Source organism: Dromiciops gliroides, chromosome 3 (assembly GCF_019393635.1).
Source record: "Dromiciops gliroides isolate mDroGli1 chromosome 3, mDroGli1.pri, whole genome shotgun sequence".
In the NCBI taxonomy this organism is placed as follows: Eukaryota; Metazoa; Chordata; class Mammalia; order Microbiotheria; family Microbiotheriidae; genus Dromiciops; species Dromiciops gliroides.
In genome coordinates, this window is record NC_057863.1 from 420,383,598 (window position 1) to 420,410,601 (window position 27,004).

At 34.8% G+C, this 27,004-nt stretch overlaps 1 protein-coding gene across 1 annotated transcript in view; it reads right to left on the reverse strand.

The window, feature by feature from the left end:
• The window catches only part of COL3A1 (collagen type III alpha 1 chain), a 70,105-nt gene extending 59,832 nt beyond the window's left edge, over nucleotides 1-10,273 (reverse strand). The window contains exon 1 of the mRNA XM_043993602.1: nucleotides 10,088-10,273. Coding sequence (XP_043849537.1) covers nucleotides 10,088-10,169 — 82 coding nt within the window. The 5' untranslated portion in view covers nucleotides 10,170-10,273. The remainder of the gene's footprint in view (nucleotides 1-10,087) is intronic.
• Between the last annotated feature and the right edge of the window lie 16,731 nt (nucleotides 10,274-27,004).

The following is a 27,004-nucleotide window of genomic DNA, read 5'->3' on the forward strand; positions in this document are numbered from 1 at the left end:
AGGTCAAGAAAGAAGTACTTGTAGTCAGAAAAGGATCAGTTGAGTATTAGAGTGTTGGAGTCATGAAGCCAACTGACTTGGCACTAGTGGAGAAGCAATAACAGGAGGTCATGAGCCATGAAAGACTGCAAAGGTATTTTAATGAAATGTTGTCATGTTCTCAACTGAAATAAACATAGCATTCAGTCAGCTACATCAAGTATAGGGAAGTTTCTTCAGGTATGACAGATGGGAAAACTGAGCAATGAAATCATAATCATACTGAGTTGTTCATTTTGGACTTTGAGATTCCTAGAATCAGACAGGTTTGAAGATTAGGGCTAAAGTAGCATATAGCAAGCCAAAATATTTGTTAACAAAATAATTACCAAAACATAAATAAATTCTGGCTTTACCAGTTTGAAAAGGTGTTATCTTTTATTATTAACATTATTATTATTATTATTTTGGGTGTGAGGCAGTTGGGGTTAAGTGACTTGCCCAGGGTTACACAGCTAGTAAGTGTTAAGTGTCTGAGGCTGGATTTGAACTCAGGTCCTCCTGAATCCAGGGCCGGTGCTCTATCCACTGTGCCACCTAGCTGTCCCCAACATTATTATTTAACTAAGACTTATTCAATATGTTCCTACTTAAAATAACTTTCAAGCTGCAATCTTTTGTGCCATTTGGTATTACTATCTCTCAGTAAAAAGTACATAAGTGAAATCAATTTATTTGTGGTTACCCAAATGAGAAATTGGAATAAGTTCTCTTATTTCTGGGGGCTGATTGTTTTGATGAGCTCAGTTTGTTCCCTAATATCCTGTTTTAGAACAATTTCAATCTTCCCTTCCTCCTTTTCTTCCTCCTTTTCTCCCCCCTTTTCCTTCTCACAATACAGTCTGTTTTTTCTGATTTTCAAAATATTTTCTTAAAATAATTTATTCCTGTTTCAAAGAGCCCATACCAATGTCTCTATGTCTAACAGTATGCATAATACAAGTTTTTCTTCTTGTACTCTTCCAAGTAAAAGGTAAAATTAGATCTCATTTGCAAGGTTGACGTAAGAATTGGTACAAAATGACATTATGTGGAAGGAAAATAATCATAACTTATGTGCTTAGTTTCTCATGAACTTCATTTAAAAATTTTATACTATTGAATTATTTTCTCTTACAGGATACATTAAATTATAATTTTACCTTCATATAACTCTTTCATCCTGAATAAATATATGACTCTGGCATGGAAGAAAATAAAGAAGCACTAACATATTCTAATTTGAGTATAAATACTCAAAGGCACCAGATAATACATGAAATTTGTGTGTTAAACTTAATTTTATCTCTTTTCATTTATTAATTAGTTGTGCTCATTTTACAGAATTCATGTTTAAAGCAATTATCTTTACTATCAAATGGGAAATACATATCTTTTATGTCCTATATTATTCCTTTGAAACATAAAAAATTGTCAAAAGAAACATTTTATAGTAGTAAAATTCAACCTTGGTTTTCAAATTCAGTAAAATTCAATTCAACAAATACTTATTAAGTGCTTACTATGGGCATTGTGTTAGGTTCTAGAGATGAAAAAGTCTCTGCACTTGAGGCAGATATGTTCTAATACACAGAGAATGTGCCATGTCACATATTCGACAAATGTTTGATTAATGGATGAATGAGTAAATGCTATCATTTAGATTTTTAAAAAGGAATCCTTTTAATTTTAATATTTGTGATGCACATGTGGTACCTATTAGTGCTTTCCACATAGTAGGCATTTAATAAATGATTGTTGGATTGAATTGAATTTTCCAATGTATCTCCCTAAAAATATTGATAGATAACTACAGTATCATGGCTAAGGTGACTTCAAAAAATTATCTGTTATATTTTAACTGAACATTTCAACTTAAAATGCAATTACCTGGACAAAATGATATTCAATGGACCTTTAGTCCTTTTTCTCCTCCTTTCCTCTACTTACATCTGTGATCTATGTGCTTGTTTTTTAAGGGATTTCCTTGAAATTAACTAATTTTTTAAGTAAGAAATTATCTAGAGAACTTTGAAAAGGCATTTTCCATGATTAACAACCAGAAATAGTATCTATTTTTGTCATGCCATTATTAATTCCAAAGTGTTGGAGATGATTTTTTTAAAGTATTTTCAAAGTCTTACCACAGTTGGCAAACACATCCTTCAATTTTACCTACATCTGTTATTCATAAACATATATTTCTCTACTACATGTTGCTAAGTATTTCAGGTCCCCTTTTCAGTGATTCTTCTTCTAGTGTTGGTAAGTTTGTCATGAAGATGGCTGGAGAGTATTAATAAGATTCAAATCCCAAACTATAGATACCTTTCCTGCCTTTCCCATTATGACAGCTAAGCATGAAAGGGTAGAACCAAGTAATATTCTGCAAAGGCAGATTTGGAAGAGATAATAGTGCAAAGCAACATATCTTCCCTTTCAAGCCCCAACATGAAAACCCACAGCTGGAGTCAAATTCCACTGTTTATTTTCTTCTGACCTTATGAAAGAGAGTAATGTTATTTAGATGGCCACCCTGATGACAATCCAGACCACCAGCAATCTTATAATAGTGTCAGAGCTCCAGCTTACACCATGTCATACTCTAAGATGAGGAATTCAAATTCAAACAGTAAAGTCTTTTGTTTCTAGTTAAACATTGTCACAAAAGAATTGTCTACATAAGTTATTCTCCATAATTGCTAAAAAATGTTAAATAGTGTCCCTTTCTAAAACATACTTATTTCCCTTAAAATGTAATTACTGAGTGAAGGATGTAAAGACTAACATTTTTCTCCTAAGGTTTGATTTTCCTACATGGATATTTAACCCCAAATGACCACTTCTTATAGCTATGCCTGACTTATGAAGTCTGCCTACTTTTACCCAAAACAAAACTACAAAAAATAAACAAAAGGGCTAAAAAACTATAGATTACTTTAGAGTGAAATACTTATGACTCAGAATTGGGGCTCATAGTGAACATCTCCTTTCAATAGTTTTCAAGTTGATATGCCTAGCAGCAAACATGATTCCTGTCACATTTGTTGATTTATTAATTGATGCTGGATATTTTGCTGCCATTCTTTTTGAGTTTTTGTTCACCACTCCTCCCTTCCATACACACAAGTAAGAGTTTAGCAAAAAGAATACATGTGTGCATACAGACTTCTCCAGCAATTCTGGAAAATGGAAGGAGCTTATTAGGTAATCTAAAAGGAATTCATTTCTGCTGTACTTTACTAAGTAGAGACAGAAATCCCAAAGGCTAATGCAGCTCTCAAAACCATAGTTAACAAACGACTTGTGCATGAATGGTTGTCTGGTGTTTTCCATTGTCATCTTGATATGAAACATGCAAAGTTTATGACTTTGAAAACTCCAGATTTTTTCCCCTACAGACAAACCTTTTTTTAAGCATGAAAAACAATAAAAAGAAAGGCAGTGTTCTCCCAAGGAACATTGTTTAACAAGAAACACTGCACTAAAATGTATTCAAACAGTCACTGTACAAATGGAAATTTTATAAATCTTGGTTAAATCTAGAACATTCAAGGATATTTATTTTCCTTTTTTTTTCTCAAATCTTAAGCAATAAGCTTTGTACTTTAATCACTTCAGGGTTGTCATGTCATTAGGTAGTATCAACTGAGAGAGATGGACTAGACAAAGTTTTCGACATAGGGCACTCGAGTAGAACTATATTATAGGTTCAAATAGGGGACTTCCTTCCCACTGAATGAATTCCAGGGATTCCTTTGTCTGTAAGATGTTTAGCAAGAACTATCCTGAGAAACTTTAAGGACAACACTAATCTTATGGTAACTATTCAGTCTCCATTAATATTTTTAAAATAATAGCAACATCAAAATCTAGCATGTTGGTATTATTCTCTACATGTAACCCAGATCCAGATTGGGAATCTGCTACAATTGAGGCTTATGTCACTATTGTTTTCCTCTCTTCCACTAAATCTACACCTAGAATATATAACGTATGCATTGTATACAGGGAATTTGGGGGTAGATAATAGACTCACTTGTTAAAAAAGACAAATTGTCTATCTCTGTAAATTAAAATCTTTTGCAAGTATGTTTCCTGGTTACTTGGATAATGGTAATTGAAAAGGGACTACAAAGGCAAAATCTGAGTGATCTGAAGAAATTATTGCATTAATTTACATTTTACAATTTACTTTAAGTGGGGCCCAATGTTACAGGAATAAAAACTTTTTTTATGGAAGCTAACAAAACTGGAATTTGGACAGTTTTGATATTTAAGCTTGTCACCCCAAAGACAGCAGTAAGCACTGCTGATAAAATAACATCTATCTATCTATCTATCTATCTATCTATCTATCTATCTATCTATCTATCTATCTATCTATCTATCTGCCTTATCCAAGCAGAATATATGATGCTTCATGATCAGAGTGTAATTCACAATAAGGAAAAGACTGCTAGCATGAAAAATCTCACATGGCTTGATTAGGGAAAAGATTGACAGTCTTGTTAATTCTCAATTCTCTGAGTTGTGGTGTATGCCTGTTCTGAGTGGGTGAAATGATTTGCTGACCAACAACAATAATAAATGAGACTCTGGGTTATATTACAGTTTGTGCTATGTCCCTCTCCTAGACTGTAAGCTTCAAGAAATCAGAGACACTATCTTTTCTAAACTTTGCATCTGGCCAGAGCCTAGCATGGTCTTATATGTTTAATACTTTTGATTATTGAATTGGATTGAATTTAGTCAAAGATTATGGATTTTCCCATTGACAAAAACAAAAATTTGGTCTTTACATTTCTCTCTCTAGCCAAGTACAATATTGATGGCAGAGGCCATTAAAGGGACACCCTATAGTAAAATAATCCTTTGTTTTAATGATTTAAAAAGATACAAAGCAAAAATTCATTTGAACTATTTTTATATTAATAACATAAAAGTGAATAATTATCATGATTCTGATTTCCATGATTATAAATGTTTTTTGTTGTGGAAAGAACACTAGATTAGGGCTCAGGGCATGAGCTCTAGTCCTGATTCTAGTAGAAACGACCAAAGTAGCCTTGGATAAATCACTTAATCCCTCCAAATCCTAGTTTCCTCATTTGTCAAATAAATGTGTTGCAATAAACAGTTTCTAAGAAAGCTCCCCCCTCCCCGTTTTCTAAAGGTCTAGTTTAACCTAACATAAATATGCATGTAACTAACATTATAGTCACAAAATTAAAGGAAGCACTATGATATTACATATCATTGTGCCTCATTATTCATTTGCTGAAATTAAATTCTTTAAGATTACCATTTTGAATAGCAATACTCTCCCAAATCTATATAATTCTCATTCTCTGCTATGCTGTAATTCCCAGATTATTTTAAAAATCAAAACAGGCTAGATCTACCCAGCCAAAATTAAAGGAAAGTTTGAACAATTATTCAGCAAATCTGAACTCATTTAGAGAGCCAATTCAGAGTATTCTGGCAACATGACATGAACTTTTCTTGAAACATCTGGATTGGCTATGTGAACTGTCTCAAATATATGGACCAGTCATTTAGACTTCTCCATTTCATTCAGCCCTGTATTGGCATACTTATTAAAAAAAATTTTTTTTTAATTCTTTTTTTTTAATTTATTTTTTTAGGGCAATTAGGGTTAAGTGACTTGCCCAGGGTCACACAGCTTGTACGTGTTAAGTGTCTGAGGCCGGATTTGAACTCAGGTCCTTCTGAATCCAAGGCTGGTGCTTCATCCACTATGCCACCTAGCTGCCTCCGGCATACTTATTTTAATGCATGACATATACAAAGAGTATATATGTGTCAGTATTCCATTAGATTTGAAAAAATCTTTGAGTATTTTCTATTCTACTGAATAAGTGATTCAAAACATGGCCAAAATAGAGCAATGAATATTGAATTGTGTTCATATAATTTTGCCACCCACCTCAATTTTTAAAAAAATCATTATTGATAGGTCATGGATTGTGGGTCAAATTCTTAAGCAATGAAGGATGCATTTTTCTCTTCCCAAAGTCACTATTATGGTTTATGGCTTTAAAAAATTCCTCTAGCTGCTAGCACCTCATAGAACCCCATAATTACTGCATATTTATAGTGTGTGTATAATTCCTATGTTTATGCATTCTTTACATCAATAAAATGTAAGTTACTTGAAGGCAGAATCTGTTTTCTTTTTGTCTTTATGTCCCTATTGACTAACAGAGTTACTGGTGTGAAGGCTGAAAAAATGGTTATTGATGTATTGATGCTCTGTGGGACTAACAGCCCACTAATTCACAACTAAATGAGAGGAGTAGAAATATGGTAATTACAATTTAGCTTATTGGATTGCTGATGGCATAATAGATAGAGTAGGGGGATTAGGGACAAAAAAACCTGAGTTTGAATCTTGCCTCAGCCACTTAATAGCTGTATGACTTTGGACAAATAGCTGAATCTCTTTCAGCCTCACTTTCTTAATCTGTAAAATGGGGATAATAATAGCACTTACCTCAGAAAGCTGTTGGAAGGGGCAAATGGAATAATATATAAAAAGTGTTTTGGAAACCCTAATGCATGAGATAAGTGCTTTCTATTATTATTATTTTTTATGGGAAAGAACTGAAACTCTGTGTAGTGATAAAATAGGTGTTGATAAGCTTATACCTACCATATTTATAGACTTTTTAAAATTCTTACCAAGTTTCATCATTTTTAGTCAAGCAAGCTTATGAAAACCTCTTTCTGAATAGCAAAGTCAATTTGAAAAGTTAAGACTTGAAGAGCCTTTATGTATATATGAGTTGAAGCAAGTGAGAAGGAGTAGGTATGGGGAGATTTCCTCTTCCACCAAAAGACCAAAGAAAAGAATGTATGAGATCAGGTATCATTCAATTAATTCTCCTCAACAAAAATTTATTAAGCACCTTTGATATATAAAATATTATGCTAGATACAAAGAGAAAAAGGTATTACTACCCGTCCTCAAGGAGCTTACATTTTACTTGGAACCATAAAACTAAGATGTTACCAAGGTAGTTTTATATACCGTAGAGATTCTCTCTCTCTCTCTCTGTATATATATATATATATATATATATATATATATATATATATATATATATATATATATATATATATATATATATATATATATCTTTCTCTTTTGGAGCTATATTTCCCTTGTTGCTATAATTATTTGAAAAGTATCCAGATTTATTGATTCTGAACTAATTATTCATATTTACTATCTGTGTTCTCTTTTTTTCTTTTCATGTTCTGTTTAATAGAATTGTTTAATGAGAATAGCTAGAAAAAATAGAAAATGGACATTAGTATCTTGAACATTACACATACCCATACAGACAAATATTCTTTTTCTTTCCTGTTTAAAAGTGCTTATCAATTGTTGCATACAGATAATTAAGTGGTGGAACTACACATGTTTGGTTTAATATTAACAGTAAGTCAGAAATAATAATAGAAAATCTGGGGGGAAAGTAGTCATAACACCAGATTTTTTTTTTAATCAGTAAAATACCCAGGTATATTTCAAATTTAAGTTGGACTGTTACTGTCAGGTCCCTGAAAGGTGGCAAAACATGCTAAGGAGTTTATACATTTTCATTAGGAACATGATACATAATATTTCCTATTCAGAGCCTTTATGTTTTCCAAAACCATTCTGAAATATTTATCATAGTCATGTCACATTCAAATTGTCAAAGGCTATATTTATCATTAACTCACTGGACTTTGTCTTCTCTGAAGGAAACCCTCTGTGAAACCACTAGATGGCGCTTCATTCTGTTAGAAATGGTGATAGTTGAACTACAGGAAATTTAACAGACTCCATTGGGGGGAAAACAGATCATAAATTAAATGTTGCTTTTGCAGCACTTAAAAAATATGAAATTTGTGAGGATAAGGAGCATATTTTTGTTCTCCAGAAAACTCTTCTGAAGAGAGCAGAGAGTTGGAGAATTAGCCTGCACTTTGCTGAATCTCTCTGGCTGTGACAACCAACCTAAGAAACACATAACCCCTAGCTACATCTGCCTATTCTCACTGGGTTGTATATTCATTCCCCTGCTTCCTGTAAACCTTGCCAAAGTGTGACAACTGGCAAAAAATTTTTTTGGGGAAACCATTTGAAACTCTCTAGAAAGTAAGGTATATGCATTTAAATCACATTGTTCATTATTCTTTTGCCTTTCATGGAGTTGTTCTTGGTGATGGTAGTGGTGGTGGTAGTGGTGGTGGTGGGGTGTGTGTGTGTGTGTGTTGGAAGAGGACCAGAAGACTCTTCCCTCCTCCTCAACCCCCTCCACTAACACTTAGTTGTTTCAACAACACTAGTAATTGGGAATATTTGGAATCTTTTTCTTTTTTTTTCTTATTGAACCGCCCCTCCCATCTCCCATGGAGTACAAGTACTACATACTTGGAGAGGAAAAAAAAAAGGTAGCTGGCCTCAGTGGAAATGAAGGTATCAGAAAATACTCATAATTCCTCATTAGAGCTCATTGGTGAGGACAAATAACTGAAAGATAAAAGGACACGGATAGCTATAGCTCTTGCTCCACATTTTTAAGAGTTAGTATCTGTATAGAGTATTGTCTAACTGTTGAGATGAAATTATAAGATGAAGAAAGCATGTTTTTTGGTAACACTTTCAATGAAAAGGAAGTTTTGTCATTGTTTGGGGCTGTCAGAATTGCTTGGCAGTTAAGAAAGATGAAGATAATGTATTGAAGGGATGATATAGGAATTTGGTTAGCCTGAAGAAGAATCCTACTAAGGGGTGCTGAAACTTTAGGGAGTCAATTATTAGCATATGGAGTTGTGAGGGAGGGGGTAGAGGGGAAAGGAAAGGAAAGGGTTTTTTTTTTCTTTTTTATAGCAATGGCCAGGAGATGACTTCAATTTATGTTGTGCCTGTGAGGGCAGCATTGGTATTTGAAGGTTAATTAAAAAGTGATTCTTACATTGCACTGGGGCAACTACAATGTAAAACCAAAGGCAAAAGATTTTATCATCACAGTTTTAAAGAAATGCAATCATTTTACTATTTTCTTTCCATTAGTTTGGTATGTTAAGGATCAATTTCTATATGATGTATCTGTTCCAATTTCTCATTTTATCCAACATTTTCATGATTTTAAGAGAAGTGAAAGAAAAGCATTACTCTCACAAACAAAAAAGCAAGAGACCTAAAGGTTATTAGGGAAAAGTTCTATAAGATGAAAATCAGGTTCATTCAACAATGCAGCAGTTCAATTAACCCGATGATACAATTTAGTATATTACCTGGTTTGCAGACTAGTCAACCCATTCAAGATGAGACTGTAATGCTGAAAATAATCTACTTATTAATTCATATATTTATAATGCATACTATGATAACAGACATCTAAACGATACACAGTTTTAAAAGATCTTAATAAACTTTGCAAATACTTGAAACAGACTTGAAGCAAGGATCAAAATACATTAGACTGCTAAAATCATTTACCTTTCTGCTGTGCATGAAAATAAGAACCTGGGGGCAGACAGACATTTCCTTATGCTGTTTTGCAAAAAGTAGATTCAACAATATTTGTGAATGATAGTGTTTTCCTTAAGATGAAATTCTTTAAAACATACCATCTTAGTTCCCAAACAATGCCCAATGTACAGTTTCAAGAGGTAATCCAGAAAACAGCTGGAAACACAGAAGTATTACAAGAAACCCATAACTTCCAGACTGCCTAGGGAAGCATTCCAAGATGTTAACAATCCAAGATTTTTTTTAAAATAGTGATTTTAAAAGTTTCCAGTGCCTTTAATGTGAAAACCAGTTAGGATAGGAACATTTTCTTCTTAAAAAAATATGGAACATTTTAAGCACTTAATATTATGAAACACAAGATAGAAAACACAGTTATTATTGGTGATTAGATTTTTTTAAAATCAGGAGTTAACTAAGAAAAGATACATCTTGGAGATTCTATTTTCTTCCCTCTAGAACCCACTCGTGAGGGGGAAAAAACCCATAAAATTATTTTAAATGGGAATTACTCACCTTCTTGTTGTTGTGCCAAAATAATTGAGGGGTGAAATACAGCAAGAATTACCAAAGTCAGTATTTGCACAAAGCTCATCATGTCTAAATATTAGACATGAGACTCTTTGTGCAAAAAAAGAAGGGGGGAAAGAAAAATCTGTTCAAAGTAGCACCATCAATTGCTCCCTGCCCTTCAGCACCGGGCCCTTCATAAAACAGCCACTGAGATTCCTTTGCTTTGGCCTTAAATAGGAAAAACTTTGGCTTCCCTTACTTTCCAGCCCCTTTCTGAAATATGAGAGCAGCACCCATCCCCTTAACAGTAAAAGAAATGATTAATATTTCTCTTGCTCTTATAGAGTGAAACAGCCTCCAAAACTAGATAAAGGGCACATCTGGAGCTGCTGGTATATAATGGAGCTATAATTGTTGGTATACAATGAGTTGTGCTATTTGACATGTGTGTACACACATATATGTGTGTTTATAACATATGGATATGGAAAGAAGCACACTGGCTTTCTGAGCTTTCTGTAGGGAAAACTTGGGTTAATAAGAGCCCCCCTTTTGATGTTAAGATCTAGCTGACTCTGAGAACATGCACTGCCCAGATCTTAGATCTAGGTAAATTTTACACCTGATCCTATTAAGAGATTATTTATGTTGGAATTTTGCCAGGATACACCCAAGCTAAACTGAATAATCAAAGGGAGAGCTGAGGGAGACTAATGGAAAGAAAAGTCTGTTTTTCCCCCTCCTCTCATCCACCCACCCACCCTGAATGCTGGAAGTTGAATTCCAATGAAACACCATGCTAAAGTCTCAGTATTTGGGCTCAGCTTGAATAATATCTGAAAAGTTAGATCTTTATCTAAATTTTTTTTTTTTTGGTATCCTCCACAAACTTTTCCGATCAGCTAAATCATGCTGGAGACTTTGCAAAGGCTGATTTTCTTGTGAGATTTCCAACATGTCTGCTGATTTTCCTAGCCAGAAATATCAATAAAACAGATTTTTCTAAAGGAAATTTAGCCCTTCCATTCCTTGTTTTAGTCAGAAATTGGAAGAGAAATATAACTTATCACATGGCATGGTAACAGAATGTCTCAACAGGTTCTCACTATCTGAACTGGTAGGAACATTTCTAATTTAAAAGCTCCAAAAGTATGTAGACTCCAGATCCGTAGTAGCATATTAGACCACATCGTTTCAACCCATTTCCAAAACCATAAGGGGTAAAACTTGGAATGTATTTGAAACATAAACAATGGCCCCATTTCTATGACCACTGGGCTTCTCTTAGGAATTTGTAAACTGTTCTATCAACTCCCTAATTCTCAACTGTATTTCTCCAGCATCACCTCTCATCATCCTACCACATGTACTCCAGTTTAGCCAAGTTATTAATCAATTCCTTATCTGAAAAATGACTTTCAAACAAGTATTTGCACATTTCACCCATTCTAAAATTTCCACTCCTCCAAATTCAGGTCTGAAAAACCCTCAAACTTGCATTCTTTAGGAAACCTTTCATATTAATACTGCTGTGATCTTTCTTACTCTGTGTCTCCTTAGCACTCACAGATTGAATTTGTAGTATAGTATAGTATAATCACTCCTTTAATTATGAATGTAAATATTCCACACAAATGAATTAAATAGTCTCTGCCTTTCTTCCTGCCCTCCCCCTAATCCCCTCAATTACATTGGATAGCAATTAAGATGTTTTATGCTCATGGAATCATTTGGTGTCTGCCATGAGTATCTGTCTGATACAATCTCTTTTTCTACCACCTCCTTTCTTCCCTCAGAAGACACTCATGTATATGTAATCCTTCCCACTTTCAATCCCAGTAGTTCAGTTAATTCTCAGTTATTCCACCTCAGGCAATCTCTTGTCATACACATTTTCTTTATCCCTTTTCTTCTTTTTTTCCTTCTAATCCTCATTCAGCTGCCTGAGGAAATGATTCTTTTCTTTTTCTAATCTATCCTCTTTATTCCACTTGTGACCCATGCTTAGGGTGGGTTTACCCCAATCATGATTGATAAGAATGAGAACAGTGTTAGTGATATATCAACATCTAGGAAATGAAATGTTCTATATTTTAAAGGGAAAGTAGCCATAAAAGGACTAATACCATAAAAAGCTACAGACCTTGAAAGTACCCAGAAGGGCCTTTTAGACTCTCCCTAAAATCTCTTCCACGTACTCTCTTAATCCTTTTTAAACTAAATCTGCCTTTCTTTAAATGCTAGTATTTGATGTAAATTAGAAAACTCTTCTTAGTCAGTTGCATTCTTTTTTTTTTCTCTTGCTAATACAAAAATATTGTTCTCTATTATTTTTGTTTGCCACATGCACAATATTTCAATTTCATCCACATTCCTCTTTAAATGGGTTTCTGTGAATAAGCCTGGGAACCCAACCACCATTATAACACTGTTTCTATGGGCAACTGTTTTGAGTTTCAAACAACCTATGTGCACATGAACTTTTGGATAACAGCCTGCTTGTAAGTTTGGAAGGAGCTCCATAATATTTAGCAATCATGGAAATCTTGCTTTAAAATCATTGATCTGTTGTTCTCAAGTCCTTTCACGAATCTGTTTTGTTTTCTTCTCCAACCAGATTGTAAATTTTCATCTTTCTCTAAGTCCTATGAAATCTATAAAGTCTGACCTCCCAACTCCTCAGTTTTCTGAGCCAAAAAAGATAACCTTCTTCCTATGGCTGCCAACAAAAGACTGAAAAAAATGGAACATTAGTTGGAAGCAAAACACCCAATATGGGGCCTTGGCAACATAACTTTCACAATTTAAAAAAAATAGTTCTATTTAGTTTCAAAAAAATTATTTCAACTGATAGCTAACTATTTCTATGGTAGGATATCCAACCCACAACATTTGGAACTGTACAAAATTCCACCATTGATGTGATCTGAGGTGGAATAACTGAGAATTAACTGAACTACTGGGTTTGAGATAGTAAAACAATTACTTCCATGTAAATCCATTCTTTACAAATGGACTGAATAAATTGTATTTATTTGTTCCATAAATTATTTTGATTTTTCCTATGTGACTTATCTAATTTAATATCCCACAGCTAAGAAGGTTCGTGCATGTATATTTCCATTGAGATAGCCAGAAGGGTTTGTTTTCTCTCCACAATGCTAATTTTTCTTACATGCAGTTTTCATTTTAGAACCAAGAATTTTTTAAAAAAACCAATGCAAAGATGTAGAAATAAAGGAAATCATAACTCATCATCAGTAAAGAATAACTTGTACATGTGCGGGGCAGATTATTAAACCACAACCATTTGTTAGAAGATGCTTTTCTGAATGTTGGATCCAAAACTTTTGAGGGACACCTCTTTTCTTTAAAAGAGAAAATTAACTTAAACCTTACTTATATGATCCTATGAATCTTTCAGATATAGATCACAGTCAAGATGCTTAAATTTCCCCTACACCCTACTAGATTTCATTAGACAGTAGGTATTTTCACAGGTTGGAAAACCCAGAGGTCATTATTTCAAATGAAGTATTAATATTATGAAAGCACATATGAGAAGGCACTTATGTTTCTCATGTATATAAATATCTAATCAAACAGATAATATGAATTTTGCTTCTTAGTTAGTCAATTTCTTGCCAATGCACTTATTGTCCATGAGGAAGAAAAAAGTTAAAATTATGGCTCCAACAATTGGAAATGTTATTGATTCATGACCAAAGTCCTTGTCTCAGAAGAATATGATGTCTAGTGTCATTAGGAGTAAAGCAGAAACAAAATTCCTGGCTGGGAGTTCTACAACAATTTCTAAAGGATGGGGGTAGTGGGGTAGGAGGGAGAGAAGATTATATATTTTGCTTGGATTTAAATCTTATTCCTGAAAAATATGGTAGCTTCACAGGGGTGTCTCAGAGGAAAATAAAGATAGCAATAGTTGTTGCAATTTCCTACCTTCTCCCAGCAAAGATTATGATAGCACACTATGCTTCCATGAGGAATCTGAGTTAAATCAATATGGAGCTGATGGTGAACCAGCTCAAATAGCTTTCTGTAACTTTTTGTAAAACTGATACAACAGGGGCAGCTAGGTGTCACAGTGGATAGAGCACCAGCCCTGGAGTCAGGAGGACCTGAGTTCAAATCTGACCTCAGATACTTGACACTTACTAGCTGTGTGACCCTGGGCAAGTCACTTAACCCCAATTGCCTCACCCCCCCCCCAAAAAAAAAACCTGATACAACAATGAAAAGGAAAACAGTGGAGAAAACCACATTTTCTTGATTTTGGGGTCAATAATATATCTCATGGAATTATCAAGAGAACAAAATTTATTGTCACAAGAATCACTGACCTACTTGGGTATAAATCTTAAGGCCAGTGTAGGGGTGTGTGCTACTTCATTTCTGGCCATACATTAACTCCTGAACCAGAATGACCAAAAGCTTCCAATTTTGTGGAATGAATCTATATCTATAAATCTAAAGGTTAGAGAAGCTGAATTCAGAAGGAACTATGGTGGTATGATCTGCTTCTACCTCACCCTCATTAATCTGTTAACTCGATCAGGGAACTCCTCTTGCCATATTCTAGGTATGAATATGCATATGTTTCTATAAACACTGGCCTTGGGATTGGGGATTCACTGATTAAGGGAACAGACATAAAGAAGGTGACTTGAATTTAATAATAACAATAACAATAGTAATCATAACAATAGTAGCAGTACTGATGATGCTAAAGATATTAATAAATGTAATGAATGGAGCAAACTCTAAGAAATTGAGTAGTGACTAAGGAATAAACAAGGCAAATGGGCTTTGTTCTATTTCCAACAAAATATCAAAGATTTTTAAGGATTGCCTTCCCCTGGGCTATATAATTATATAATCAGAAATAATGGAACACAAAAAGAAATAAGAAATCAGATCTTTGATTTATAATCTTTAGGAAAGACATGTATAAAACTAGCCAAGAAACCTGGTTATCCATCTTTTCTCCTAATTCCATGCTTTACAATCCCATTTTGTATTGTGACATTTAAAATTTAATGTGTGGTCACCTTATTTCTGAGTCAGAAAGTTAAAAAAAGGCCTATCTAGCCTAGAGGTCCAGCCTGGTCTGGCTCTTCCTCAAATCCTCCACTAGGATCCTGCTTTAACCACTAACTCCCCAAGCAAACTGAGTGTGGAAGCATTTTATAGGTCTGGAAGAGAGGTGGTCCTTTCAAACTGCTTCAAACTGATTGGCTAGCATCATCCAAAACCATTGGTTCGGGGCAGCTAGGTGGCTCAGTGGATAGAGCACTGTCCCTGGAGTCAGGAGTACCTGATTTCAAATCCAGCCTCAGACACTTAACACTTACTAGCAGTGTGACCCTGGGCAAGTCACTTAACCCCAGTTGCCTCACTAAAAAAAACAAAACAAAAAACAAAACCAAAACCATTGGTTCACTGGACTTGAGTTCAAAGTCCTTAGCTTCTGAGAATAATACCTACTTAAGGTCCAGCCAGGTGTGGTTACAATCTAATTAACTTTAAGTAGGCTAATCAGCAAAGTCACTTTCACTATTCAATCAGTTTAGGTTAATCTCCAGGTGGGGTCTTTGAGTATCTGCCAAATCCTATTATTTTCTCATAGTATTTAACAATATAGATACTCATGTAAATTGAATTGTATTCATTTCATATTTATGGAGGTCAATTAAATATGAAAGTAACTAAATCCCCAAATTAAAATTAGTGCCAAAATGTTCAAAAGTAAGATAACTGTATTTGTGGAACCTTTTTTAGATAATGATATAAAAATATTGTGAAAAAACATTTCTTGCTTTGCATTATATGTCACATATAGAAGGAGTTCTTTCATAATGTCATAGATATGCTTATCCTTTGCATGTATGTATATACATATGTATGTATGTTTATGCAGTCATGTATGATGTCTTCCCTATTAGAAGTTACTTGCACCTAGCACAGTGCTTGGAATATAATAAATGCTGAATAAAAATACCTGTTGATCAAATCATCTTGTATTCTTCATTGGTTAGCACTTGTAATTTTTACACTAATATGTAAGATCATACTTTTTATGCACAACTTAGAAATCTTGAACTAATTATTGTATGTGTGTATTTATATCTCTATTTCTATTATATAGCTACACATGGAGAGAGAGAGAAGATGGTTGATGATATAGGGTTTCTTTTTTCATTTATGAGAGAACGCTCAAGTGTATGAGATCAAATATCCATTGGAATATACACACATACATGTATCTGTGTGTTAGAGGTGAATTCATTGATAGAAGAAACTCCTAGAAGAGGAAGCATCCTTTACCAATGCCATATAGTTCCTTTACTTCACATTATAGCCTTAGAGAGTTGCCTAAAACATTTAGAGGGTAAGTAACTTGTCCAGGGTGACTCAGACAATTTGACAGAGGACAAACTTGAATCTTCATCTTTCAGGCTTCAGTATTGGCTCTCTATCCATTACAAAGTTATGCTTTTTCTTCTTCTCTTTTTTTTTTCAGGGCAATGGGGGTTAAGTCACTTGCCCAGGGTCACACAGCTAGTAAGTCTCAAGTGTCTGAGTTCGGATTTTAAATCAGGTCCTCCTGAATCCAGGGCTTGTGCATTATCCACTGTACTACCTAGCTGCCCCCAAAGTTATGCTTCTCAAAAATCTCTCATAAATATTTGTATGTATATAGGCAGCATACATATATACACATGCCCTGAAAACCACACCTGCATACATAACACACGTGTGTAAATACATGTATTATGCATACAACAAATATAGGCACACAACATGTGTTCACTGGACACATGTATATAGGCACATGCATGTGTGCTGTGTATATTATGTACTACACATATGTATACCTATAATCTATGGAGAGAGATTAATTTTGCACAAAGAACATACCAAATTCAGTGGTTTTAAAAACTTTTTTTTGATAGTTGTCTACATTATGTCTTTTTTTTTTTTGAGGGGCAATGAGGATTTAGTGACTTGCCCAAGGTCATACAGCTAGTACATGTCAAGTGTCTGAGGCTGGATTCGAACTCAGGTCTTCCTGAATCCCAGGCTGATGCTTTTTCCACTGGGCCACCTAGCTGCCTCCAACATTATGTCTTTTTAATGTCACTTTCCAGATATTCCAGGTTGTCATTCTACATTCCTGAATGTCCTATTCAGCCTCTTATTCCAAGTTGTTTATAATTTTTAAAAAATCCTAACTCATGGATCATGATTGCCTGTCTCTCCAAGATACTCTCTCACAGCTCTCATTCTGTCACCTAAAAACATTTACTAGTGCAGCAAGCAGATATGCATCACTTTCTACTGTAGCCATGCCTAGCTCTAAATTATATCATATACTTAACTGAGCACAATACCAGATTCCTTGACTTGAATAACATGTCTGCCATGGTCCTATTCTCTGTTGCCTGATTTCTAGGGCCTGACTAGCTCCTGTGTTTCCTTATTTCTGAACCATACCTCAAGATCATTCTGCTCATCTTGTTCCCCTTTTGGATCCTACTTTGCATCTTAACCTGAGAATGGTGTATGTGTACCTATGATAAAACAGCAGTTAGTTTCTCATCCTTTCTATCATGCAACACTACATATATTCTAATTACAAAGCAATAACATTTATTTCCATAAAAGCCTTCTTTGGTGATACTTTGCAGGGCATGCAAAAATGTCTTTTCTTTCTTTTCTCAAATGCATATGATATTTTAGTGCAAATAAAACACCTGCACTTACCAAAGAAGTGTTTATACTGGTTTTCTTGTAATAAGGACAGTTGCTATAAAGTTGAGCCCAAACATGGGAAGGGCAGATTATCAACAAAAAATTCAAATTATTTCCCTTCCAGTGGAAAAAAAACGTCTTGGGATAAATGCATAAATAATACAGCTGTGATTAACTTAGTAAGCCAGTGAATGTCAGCAGTGCTCTCTACAACAGTAGTGAAAAACCCTATTATCTAATTCACTCCAACATCAGAGAATGGCAGTACTTCCTTTCTTTTCTTGCACAATATACATTTTTTCAACTAAGGTGAAACTTAGTTCTTTATGGATATTCCATTTCCAAAACAAGAAATGGCTTCAAAAAGACTTTATTCAAGTCACTTGTGCATAGTCATCAGCCTATTATTCATATATTAAAATTATGATTCATAATAGAGCATCTTACAAAGTAATTATAATATAAAGATAATCATGGAGGAAAATCACCGAAGAGTAAGCCATACAAAATTGAGGAGAATAATTCCTTAGGTCTATGCTCCCAAGTTTAAATCAAAGATCATTCTTAATAATCTTTCTACTTTGTTGAGACATTTTCAATTTAAACTTCTTGGTGACTTCATAGTGTTACTCTCATTATGCTTTAGGACCATTTTAGGGGTGAAACTAACTTGATAATTACTTCAGTACTTCAATTACTGAATTTTCTAGGGATAGACTCTAGGAAGCACCTCATTTTTGCTGAATTTAGCTGCAAAGAATGAGGTTCCAAATTGTGATTTTATATTTTTGTTAGATGGGTGAGAATTCCATAGAAACAAAGAATGTTCTTATTGGGCAAGACAACATATACTATTTTGTCCAATCCCCTCATTTTACAGAGAATCAATCTGAGACCCAAAGAGTTTAATTCACTTGTTCAAGAATTCTCTCCTCCTAAGAAAAAGTGGATCATATTTTTAAATAAGAGAGGATAGGGCTCCTATAATGTGAAAATAGAAAATAGAAGATCAGAAAGTTGGTGGAGTCCTCATGCAAAGGGCGATTAAATGTTTGCCTGTGTGGTTTAATTTGAAAGGCTTCTTTCACCATATCAAAAAATATTCTTTCCCCTAGAAATGCACAGATCTTGATTAATTCTTTGGGGTTAATAAGCTTCTATTTAAAAAAAATAAAGTTCTAATGGCCTTGAGAGGGTTCATGCTATTAATCATTTGTTTCAATTCAACAACTTTTAATAAGTATCACTTATGTATCCTATACAAGGCACTGTACTAGACTAGGATGAAAAGAAGAAAAAAGCCATAATCTCTACTGTCATAGGGCTGATAGTCTAATAATGGGCACAGGAGAGGAAAGGCAAGTGAAATGGTAAGAAAAGTGATTAAATTCAAATGTGGGGTGTGATAAGTACATATTCAGATCAAGAAATCTAATAATTAACTACTAATAATTGACTTCTTCCTTTGTTGACCTACACAAAATGCCTTATAGTACCTCAAGAACAATTTGAAAGGGAGTCTCTTAAAAAGATAGAATCAATGTAGGCAAATTAACCACAGCCACCCAATGAGATCAAAGATGAGCCAGAAATATATGCAGTCTATAGGACTCTGTGTATAGTGGTAATGAAAGCTTAGGATTCTCCCCCACCATGAAAAGTTAAAACACAAAAATATATCAAGTAGAACAGGGGAATAAGTAAGGATAAGGAGAAAGTTGATTTAAAGGGAGAATAAATTTTTTAAAATAGAAAAGAAACAGATCATGTACCTCTCAAAGCTATGGCAAGAGATATATTCTTAACCAAATAAGAGATAGAGACAATTATAAAAAGATAAAGTAGATAACTCTGATTACTTGAAACTCAAAACTTCTGCACAGAAAACATTGATGCATCTCAGATAAAAAGGGGAGTAGTCAAATGGGGAAAAAACCCTTTGTATAAAATTTCTCTTATAAGGATTTGGTATATAAGATATAAATATAATCTCTCTGTATGTACATGTGAATATATGTGTTTATATATGAGTATACACATATGTATATATGTGTATGTATGTGTATGTGTGTATACCTACACCTGTATACACACATATGTAGTCATTCTCCAAAAGGCAAGTGGTCAAAGGGTATGAACAAACAATTCTCAAAAGAAATTCAAAGCATTCACATCTATATAAAAAATGCTCCAAATCATTAAGAATAAGAGAAAAGTAAATTAAAAAAAAACTGATGCTTTACCCTATACCCTACAAATTCACACACACAAAAACAATGACCAGAAATGGCAACAGTAAATGTTGGAGGAGTTGTAGGAAGATAAAGTGCACTAATACATTTGTTGGTGGAGCTATGAAATGGTAAAACCATTTGGGAAACAATTAGAAATTATGCAAATTAAATTACTAAAATGAGACTCCATTACTGGACATACCTGAAGGAAGCCATAGATAAGAAAAAGTCCCTATGGACTCCAAAATATTTACGGCAGCACTTTTTGTGATAGCTAAAAATTGGAAAAAAAGTAGATTCCCAGCAATTGAGGAATGCCTAAACAAATTGTAGTACATGAATACAATGGAATATTATTGTGCTATAAGAAATGATGGATGTGATGAATACATCGAAACATAGGAAGATCCATATGAACTGAGGTAGACTGAAGTAAGAAAATATATATAGTAACTACAACAAAGTAAATGGAAAGAACACAACAAACCCAAAAATCCAAAGTAGATGTAACAAAATTATAAATATCAAGTGGGACTCAAATGTAGAGATATGAGAAGACATCTCCAACCTATCTGTTTGTGGAGATAGGAGGTCCAAAGGTTTTAACACGTGTTTAGACTTTGTAAATGTTTCAATCAGCTATGCCAACTTTTTTCCCTTCTCCCTTAAACATTACTATATGTCATATAGGATGGTCCTCAAGCAGGAGGAGGGAGAGATATACACAGGATAAGGTGGTGATGTAAAAAACAAAAAAACAAAATCAATAAAAATTACTTTTTTAAAAAGGAAGTATAGGGGGCAGCTAGGTGGTACAGTGAATAAAGCACTGGCCCTGGATTCAGGAGGACCTGAGTTCAAATCCAGTCTCAGACACTTGACACTAGCTGTGTGACCCTGGGCAAATCACTTAACCCTCAATGCCCTGAAAAAAAAGGAAGGATAATATTAGAAAGAGAGGAAAAATTGCAAACAAAATAAACTTTATAATCCCAACGATCAAAAGGTATTAAATTAATACTGGAATCTATGGGGATGTATAGTAGTTTGGGAATGGTTAAACAAATTGTAGTATGTAATTGTAATAGAATCTTATTGTATTATTAGAAAGGATAAAACAATTTCAAAGAATTCTGGGAAATATGGACTGATTCAGAATGGAGTAAGCAGAACTAAAAGAGCATTTTACAGAATTACAACAACATTATGAAGACAAAATGACTCAGAAAGACTTAAGAGTTTTGATTAATGCAATGTCTAACAATGACTGTGGGAACCTATGATGAAGAATGTTAACTACATCCTGACAGAGGTGATGAACTCAATGTCCAGAAAGAAACTAAAGATTTTTGTACATGATTATTGCATGGATTTGTTTTGTTTGACTATACTTATTTATTGGAAAACTTTTTTCCCTTGTGTTTTTAATTTGGAGTGGGGGCAAAGAAAGGGATAAGCAAATTTTTATTCAGTCTGTCATGGGTTTCTTTGTGACCCTATTTAGGGTTTTCTTGGCAAAAATACTGGAGCAGTTTGCCATTTACTTCCCCAGCTCACTTAATAGATGAGAAACTGAAACAAACAGGGTTAAGTGACTTGCCCAGGGTCACACAGCTAGTAAGTGTCTAAGATTTGAATTCTAGAAAATGAGCCTTCCTGATTGCAGACTCTGAACTCTATCCACTGTACCATCCAGCTACTCCTTTGATGAGCATTAGTTATGTGAATTTAAAAAAAGAGGATTATTGAAACACCATTTAAAATTGCTCAGAGAGAATACAAAGGTCAGAAGGAAGCACAGTCAAGCAGAACAGTACTGTGTCAAAATGATAATATTCTTTTTAAAAAGGTGGTAAAAATAGATATTCAGTTTCATTTATGACCCACTTTCTGTATTTTGTTGTATATGTGAAAATGCATGGTGCATTTTGGTGCTTAAGATCAGAATAATAAATTAATTTTTTTAAGTACAAAATGCTCTGTAGGGATGTGTGTGTGTGTGTGTGTGTGTGTGTGTCTGTGTGTGATCATTCTTGGAAGAGATGATTCAGGAAGACTTTGAAGAGGTAGCAAAGCATTTGAGTAATTGTGAAAAGTAAGAAAGATTTCTATAAATGGCCATAGTGTAGGGAAGGGTGTGGAACTGGGAAGGAATAAATTAAACCACAAAAGCAAATGCCAGCATGCAAATGGGTAAAAGCTGAGTTTATCAGAAAGTTCTTGGGTCATGGGTCAAATCAGTGTGAATTATATTGACCAAAGGGCAGCTAGGTGGCACAGTGGATAGAGCACTGGCCCTGGATTCAGGAGGACCTGAGTTGAAATCCAGTCTCAGACACTTGACAGTTACTAGCTGTGTGACCCTGGGCAAGTCACTTAACCCCCATTGACCTGCCCCCAAAAAACCCCCCAAACCAAAAAAATAATTATATTGACCAAATGTCTTCCACCTATTATTTATCTGAGTACTCTTGTGTGAGATGAATTATAATGGGTAATTTCGTGAGAAGATATTAAGGAAAGGTCATTTGGGGACCCCAGAACATTGTCTAGGGAGGGTAGACTTGAATAGAGTGCCCCTGTACAAAAGCCTGATAATCAAAGAGAAGGGTGAGGATTTGGTATGTCTGATATGCTGGGTAAGAAGATTCAAGGAAGGATCAAATGAGATAATGTTTGTAAATCACTTAAATAGTTCCAGGCACATAGTAGGCTCTATATAAAGGCTTTTTAAAATTTCCCCTCTTCCCTCCCCTTCTTCAAGTAAATGAAAGCAAATGAATTTGGGCTTAGTTCCATTTTATGGTCTATGTTATGCTTAGGGATTAGTCACTGCTCTGATGTGATAGAAAACAGCCTCCTGAACACGAAAGGTTTTCCATTCTATTTCTCAGATGTGATAGAATTCTGGGTAATGGGTGCAGCTCAATCCAAAAGCTTTTGGCTTCTGGAGAATCAGATTTTCCTGTGCTTTAGTAAGAGTGTCCTGAATAGCACTCATTTTGGACGGAACAAACTTGCTGATAAACTTCTACACTGTCCTTAAAACCACACATATTAAAACACAATTTTTGCCTAGGTTAACTGTCTCCTGCCTATTCATTTAATTTCCCCACTCTTAAACATGAAATATTGGCACCTTTGTATTTCTGTTAACAAACTCATATAACTTCAGGTGACCTTTTGTTTCAATGCTTTTCAAACAATAGCAATCTGTAAAACACACAGCTAGAGCTTCACCATTTATGTGAAAAATGTCCTGATCTCCCTCTCCTCCCCTCAAAATTATCTCATGTTTATTTTGTTAATCAGTCTAATAATATTCATTAAGCCTCTATCATGTTCTGGGCACTTTGTTAGGCACTGGGAATTCAAAGGAAGGTAAAAGACAATGAGCTCACAATCTAATTATTTATTTTGTATATATTTTGTGTAACCCAAGGTTCAAGCCTGGGCATTTGTATAAAACTATCATTTTTGGTGGAACAAATGATTAAAGAAACATAGCTTCTAGATGGATTTTTCCATCTTTGTCTCTAATTGTCAACTCTTAGCAATTACTGCTTAATTTCCCCTAGTTAGATTTCAAAATTTGAATAGAAATTCCTCCAATTCAACCTGTGAGGAGCAGTTAGTAGTTGGTGGGATTAGCTGGTCCCTTCCCTACAGGAACCTCCTCCCCAGATGATGAGTATGAGGACTGGAACAGCAGTAGGACTGATGTTCTGGGGGATATTGCAACTTTCAGGGTTCTTGTGTGGGTCTGCCTGCAAGTGGCAGATGGATAGCAGTTGGTGCTGGTGATAAGGAAGGCAGGTCCTTTCTTTACATTGTTTTCTCTTATATGTGTCTATGTGTCTATGTATGTGTATATATATGTGATATACATATGTATGTATATATCATATGCATTTCCTCACACACATAATTTTTCTAGATGCTGAGTGGAGAGATAAAAGTGAATCAAACTCACCCATCATGATTGTACATCACTTGTGGCAACCTTCACTGAATATTTGATTAAGGCCATATTAGTCTAAACTTTGTACTTCTACCAGATCTTAGCATAATGTTCCATATTCAGGAGGTTTTAAGTAAGTGAATAGCTCTTTAAGCAAATTATTAGCTCTTTAAGCAAAGCTTCAAGCATGTTTATGACTGCCCTCAAGTGAGAGGAAGAAGATGATGAAGGAGAAGGAAGAGATCATCTTAAGTAGTTCAAAGATAACAATTATATTATATTAAAATGTCTTATTTAATTTCCAGAGTCAGGTGTAAACATCTTTTTTTTTTTTAAGTGAGGCAATTGGGGTTAAGTGACTTGCCCAGGGTCACACAGCTAGTAAGTGTTAAGTGTCTGAAGCCGGATTTGAACTCAGGTACTCCTGACTCCAAGGTCAGCGCTCTATCCACTGCACCATCTAGCTGCCCCCAAGTGTAAACATCTTAAGTCCAAGGGAAGAAGGACCTAGCAGTGGCTGCAGTACCAATTTATTATTCTACAATTTTCCAAAAGTTAGAAATGTGAAGGTTAGAAGAAGGAAAATTAGAAGAAACTAAGCCCTGACTAAAGTCATTGTCTAATATAGTATGATCTAGTGGAAATAATGGGCTAGGAGTTAGGACACCCAATTTTCAATTCAGCTTGACCACTAACAAATATATCTGTGCCCTAAGACAAATAATTTTAGCTCTTGGGGTCTCAATTTCCTTATATTTAATATAAGGTGGGTTGACTGGATATTCTTTAAGATCTCAGAAATTCCAAGTCATAGAATCTGAGTTGGAAGAGATTTCAGATACTCTTTAGTCCAATCTGTACTTGAAAAAATAATTCCTTCTGTGTGATGGCAAATGACCATCTAGTCTTCATTTGAAAAACTCCTTTGAAGGCTAGCTCATTACTTCTTTTTAACTTTTATATTATTTTTCCAATTACATGTAAAAATAGTTTTCAACATTCATTTGTGTAAGATTTTGAGTGCCAATTTTTTCTTCCTCCTTCCCTTCCCACCTCCCCCAAGATAGCAAGCAATCTGATATAGGTTATACATTACAATAATGTTTTATTTTGTTTTGTTTTGTTTTGTTTTTTATTTTTTGCAGGGCAATGGGGGTTAAGTGACTTGCCCAGGGTCACACAGCCAGTAAGTGTCAAGTGTCTGAGGCTGGACTTGAACCCGGGCATTCCTGAATCCAAGGCCGGCGCTCCATCCACTGTGCCACCTAGCTGCCCCCATTACAATAATGTTAAACATATTTCCACATTAGTCATGTTGTGAGAGAAGAATCAGAACAAAAGGAAAAAACACACAAGGAGAAAGAAAAAACAATAACAACAAAAGTGAAAATAGTATGCTTCAATCTTTATTCAGACTCCATGGTTCTTTTTTTCTGGATGTGGAGAGTATTTTATCATGAGTCTTTTGTAATTGCCTTGGATTATTGTATTGCTGAGAAGATCTAAATCTAACACAATTGATCATCACACAATATTGCTATTACTATGTACAATGTTCTCTTGGTTCTGCTAACTTTGTTTTTTGTTTTTTTTTTGTTTTTTTTAGTGAGGCAATTGGGGTTAAGTGACTTGCCCAGAGTCACACAGCTAGTAAGTGTTAAGTGTCTGAGGCCGGATTTGAACTCAGGTACTCCTGACTCCAGGGCCGGTGCTCTATCTGCTGTGCCACCTAGCTGCCCCTGGTTCTGCTAACTTTACTCAGCATCAGTTCATTATATGTCTTTCCAGGCTTTTCTGAAATCTACCTGCTCATCATTTTTTACCACACAATAGTATTTCATTACATTCATATACCACAGCTTGTTCATCCATTCTCCAATTGATGGGCATCACCTTGATTTCCAATTCTTTGCCACCAGAAAAAGAGCAGCTATAAATATTTTTGTACATGTGGGTCCTTTTCCATTTTTTATGATCTCTTTGAGATATAGACCTAGCAGTGGTATTACTGGATCAAAGGATATAGTGTGTTACTTCTTGTGGCAACCCATTCTACTTTCATATATCTCCAATTGTTCGAAAGTTTTTTCTTATACCAAACCTAAAAATGCCTTTTGCAACTTCCTCTTATTTCTTCTAGATGGCCAAGTAGTACTAGTCTGATACACCTAACAAATATATAAAAAAGTCACTTTTTTTCTGTCACCACCACCACCACTAGCACCATCACGATCGTGATCACTAGCATTTTTGCAGAGCTTTAAAATTTGCAAAGCATATCTCATTTTATCCATACAAAACCCTGGGAAGTAAGTGCTAATGTTATCCTCATTTTGGTTATGGGAAAATTGAGGCAGAAAGATGTTAAGTGATTTGCTCAGGGATCACTCAATTAAGTGACTGAGGCCAGATTTGAACTTTCTTACTCCAAGTCCATGGCTATCTCCATTGTACCACTTAGCTGTCTGTCTTATAAAAATAAACCTTATAGTATTATTTTAGGGGCAGATAGGTGGCATAATGTATAGGGTTTAGGTCCTAGAGTCAGGAAGACCAGAATTCAAATCCCACCTCAGAGTGTGGTCCTGGGCAAGTCACTTAAGCCTGTTTGCCTCAGTTCCTCATTTGTAAAATGAGCTAGAGAAGGAAATGACAAACCACTCCAGTATTTCTGCTAAGAAAACCCCAAGTAGAGTCACAAAGAATCAAACACCATCAAAAAACAACATAGGGAATCAGGATCAGTCAGACGAAATGTCTCTTTGGGTAACACCTCCATTCACAGGGTGAATTCCTTAGAGGATGTTTATGTCAGGTTCAGGAAACTCCATAATCCTAATGTTGTAGCTCATGAACCCCTACCAGTGTAGTTATCTTTCAGTTGTCAGCCAGAGGCCACAATTAACCCACAAACGTGCATGCTGAGAAAACCTCATATGGAGTCACAAAGAATTG